General features: G+C 40.3%; 1 protein-coding gene across 1 annotated transcript; it reads left to right on the top strand.

Moving 5' to 3' along the window:
- The first annotated feature begins 270 nt into the window (after positions 1 to 270).
- Positions 271 to 2,424, top strand: LOC103323672 (large ribosomal subunit protein uL4). The gene is made up of 2 exons (XM_008225682.2): positions 271 to 1,475; positions 2,098 to 2,424. Exons 1-2 carry the CDS (start codon positions 363 to 365, stop codon positions 2,209 to 2,211), a joined length of 1,227 nt encoding a protein of 408 aa, XP_008223904.1. The 5' UTR covers positions 271 to 362; the 3' UTR covers positions 2,212 to 2,424.
- The last annotated feature ends 1,050 nt before the right edge of the window (positions 2,425 to 3,474 follow it).

Genomic DNA, 3,474 nt, shown 5'->3' on the forward strand with positions numbered 1-3,474 from the left:
TTGAAAAATCAAGAGCTAATACTGAAGCTTATTACAGCAGTTAAAACTACAAGGATGGTTGTGTACATTTATCAAGTGTAAGAGATAATTTTCATCTCCACTTTTGGTAAATCTTTTGTGTGTTTTTGTTCATACTTTCTGTTAAAATTCAAACAAAAGCTTCACTTAAGCCCAAATAGCCGAAGAGAAGCGATCAGATATAGCCCATTTAACATAAGCCCGAAAAAAATAAAATTAAAAAAACCAATCAAACCCTACCTTCCACGTTTACACTATAAAAAACAACACAAAACCCTAACTGCCCCTTCAGTCCAAAGTTCGTATATCCCACCTCCCCTTCCCTTCATTTTCTGAGAGCACAAATGGCCGCCGCCGCCGCAGCTGCGCGTCCCCTGGTCACAGTCCAGTCCTTGGAAGGCGACATGGCCACGGACCAGACCCAAACCGTTGCCCTACCCGACGTCATGAAGGCCTCGATCCGGCCCGACATCGTCACCTTCGTCCACTCCAATATTTCGAAGAACTCCCGCCAGCCCTATGCCGTCTCCAAGAAGGCCGGCCACCAGACCTCAGCCGAGTCCTGGGGTACGGGCCGAGCCGTCTCCCGTATCCCTCGTGTCCCCGGAGGCGGGACCCACCGGGCCGGCCAGGGAGCTTTCGGCAATATGTGTCGAGGTGGCCGCATGTTCGCGCCCACCAAGATCTGGCGCCGCTGGCACCGGAAGATCAACGTGAACCAAAAGCGGTACGCCGTCGTTTCGGCGATCGCCGCCTCGGCGGTGCCGTCTCTTGTTTTGGCCCGCGGGCACAAGATTGAGACTGTTCCTGAATTGCCTCTGGTTGTTAGCGACTCCATTGAAGGTGTTGAGAAGACCTCCGCGGCTTTGAAGGTTTTGAAGCAGATCGGGGCTTACTCCGATGCCGAGAAGGCGAAGGACAGCCACTCGATCCGACCTGGAAAGGGTAAGATGAGGAACAGGCGGTATATTAACCGAAAGGGGCCGTTGATTGTGTACGGGACTGAGGGAGCCAAGCTCGTGAAGGCGTTTAGGAACATTCCTGGTATTGATATCATCAATGTGGAGAGGCTTAATCTGTTGAAGCTTGCTCCCGGTGGGCATTTGGGTCGGTTTGTCGTCTGGACCAAGTCGGCTTTCGAGAAATTGGATTCGATCTATGGCTCTTTTGATAAGGTTTCTGAGAAGAAGAATGGGTATGTGTTGCCGAGGTCGAAGATGGTGAATGCTGATTTGGCGAGGATTATTAACTCCGATGAGGTTCAGAGTGTTGTTAGGCCGATCAAGAAGGAAGTGAAGAGGGCTCCATTGAAAAAGAATCCTCTGAAGAATCTGAATACCCTGCTTAAGTTGAATCCTTATGCAAAGACAGCTAGGAGAATGTCTTTGTTGGCCGAGGCGGAGAGGGTCAAGGCAAAGAAGGAGAAGCTTGACAAGAAGAGGAAGCCCATTTCTAAGGTAATCAAATCACCCCAACTTCTGAGATTATATGTTTCTGTTTGTGGTCAATTGCTCCTGTTGATTATTTACATGTTGGTTAAGATTGTTCGATTGGGAATATGTTTTTGTTATAGAAAATTTGGGGTTTTCATTTTTAATTGGTGTTGTATTTCTACTAGTGCTATGAATCAAAGCTGATTGTTGTATGCTTAATTGCACTATTGTTTTGATTCCAAAATTTGAATTGTTTGAATGCACATGTTAGTCTCTGTAAGTGCATCTTTAATACTTTTGTTTTTTTAGTTGCTTTATCATACTAAGGTTAGGGAATGCATGTTGCTTTATACATGTTATATATGTAATTTTATGTTCAATTGCTTTTGATTATAAGGCAGATAATTTTCGTGATTGATTGTATCGATGTGGAGTCTGTTTTAGAGTATGATTGACATATTCATAAATCAGTCCTGATTCTTAATAGAGTGCTGCCTTCATGTTATCGAGCCAGATATCCACTCACGGTCGTCGTTTTTTATGTGGAGGAATTTCTTTAGTACTGTTCTTAATCTTTTGCACTGTGTTATGTGATCTGGGCTTGTGTAATAATGTATTTCTTTGTTGTCTATTTCTCTTTATCCAGGAGGAAGCTTCAACCATCAAGGCAGCTGGCAAGGCATGGTACCAAACGATGATCTCAGACAGCGACTACACAGAGTTTGACAACTTCACAAAGTGGCTTGGAGTATCCCAGTAATTTACTTCTTTAAAATTCTAAAGACGTTTTCGTAGTCTATTTTGCTTTTTTTGGTTTACCAATGTCTTTTGTTTCCTTGAGTTGGGATGAGGAGGGAAATTGGTGTAGCAAGAGAGAATATTATGATGTGTTTTTCCTGCTGGGTTTTGTCTGGTAGACTATTTTTGTCATTCGTAACTGGAATTATATTAGTTTAGCTTGTCAATTTTGTTCCATGACAATGTCAGGCATATTTCTGTTTGAATATCTTTGATTTATATATATGTTACCCAGCTTCAAAATAAAATTTAACTACATATTCATTAAGTTTGATACTTTACAAATATAAATTTATCCTCTTCAATTTTCTTTTGTACTTTCTGAAAACGTTGAAGGCGATTTGGTTTTCAAGGTTTTCGAACCATGAAGGTATTGAATTGAGAAACTGTTGTGGTATTTTTTGAAGCTTCAGAGAACTAGCTGATTTCAGAAAGATTGTCTTCCTCTGTCTTTTTGTTGTATTTGTTTTGTTCGTATAGCATTTGGAGTTGCTGAATAGGTTTTCTTTTTCCTTAAAACCAAACAATTTCTTTCAATTATTTTTTTTTTAATTCAACATCAGTATTTCACTACCAAACGTATTTTTTGACTTAAAAAAAAATCTCAACCCTAACGTTTGGAATGATCAGAATACTGATTGCGGTACTGTTTTAAAACCTGCATTTCACTCTGCAAAATTAGCAGCCGGCAGTTCTAGAAAATGAGGCTAAAAACTCGCAAGAACAAAACTGTGTATTTGAAAACCAAGTAATTTCATATTCTAATAAAGTTTTTACATTGGCATAACAACAGAGTGATACCAAAATTTGGAGAAAATAATAAAAGGTCCAACAAGTTATCAGGACCTATAAAAATAATACAAATTTATAAATAAAGCAACAAATAAAACTAACCAAAACTAAAAATTGAAAGTAAAATTACACCTGCAGATGCAAAAGCCGAACCAACCACAAGGAAGAAATACCAGCCTCCAAAATCAAAGAGAGGAGATATCTAAACCCTAAACCCTGAATTTTCGACATGGGACTTTATTCTCGAAGATCAAATAAACTCTCTATTGAGTAACGATCCGAAAAGGTAGAGGATCTAGACATACTTTTGCTCACATCCATTAGGTAAAAATCATAGAATGAACTAATCCGAAAATTAAACACAACATTGCTACAAAGGTCATCCCAAGGAAGGATAACATGATGAGGGCATGGATGCTTCTTAGTCTCTGCC

The sequence above is a fragment of the Prunus mume genome, linkage group LG2, assembly GCF_029339155.1.
Source record: "Prunus mume cultivar Tortuosa linkage group LG2, ASM2933915v1, whole genome shotgun sequence".
NCBI classification, from domain to species: domain Eukaryota; kingdom Viridiplantae; phylum Streptophyta; class Magnoliopsida; order Rosales; family Rosaceae; genus Prunus; species Prunus mume.

What these genes read in the sequence shown, in the direction of transcription:
- LOC103323672 (XM_008225682.2), top strand. Translation starts at nt 363, where the DNA reads ATGGCCGCCGCCGCCGCAGCTGCGCGTCCCCTGGTCACAGTCCAGTCC. An exon ending in AGAGGAAGCCCATTTCTAAG is followed by an intron (nt 1,476 to 2,097) that starts GTAATCAAATCA and finishes CTCTTTATCCAG; the next exon opens with GAGGAAGCTTCAACCATCAA.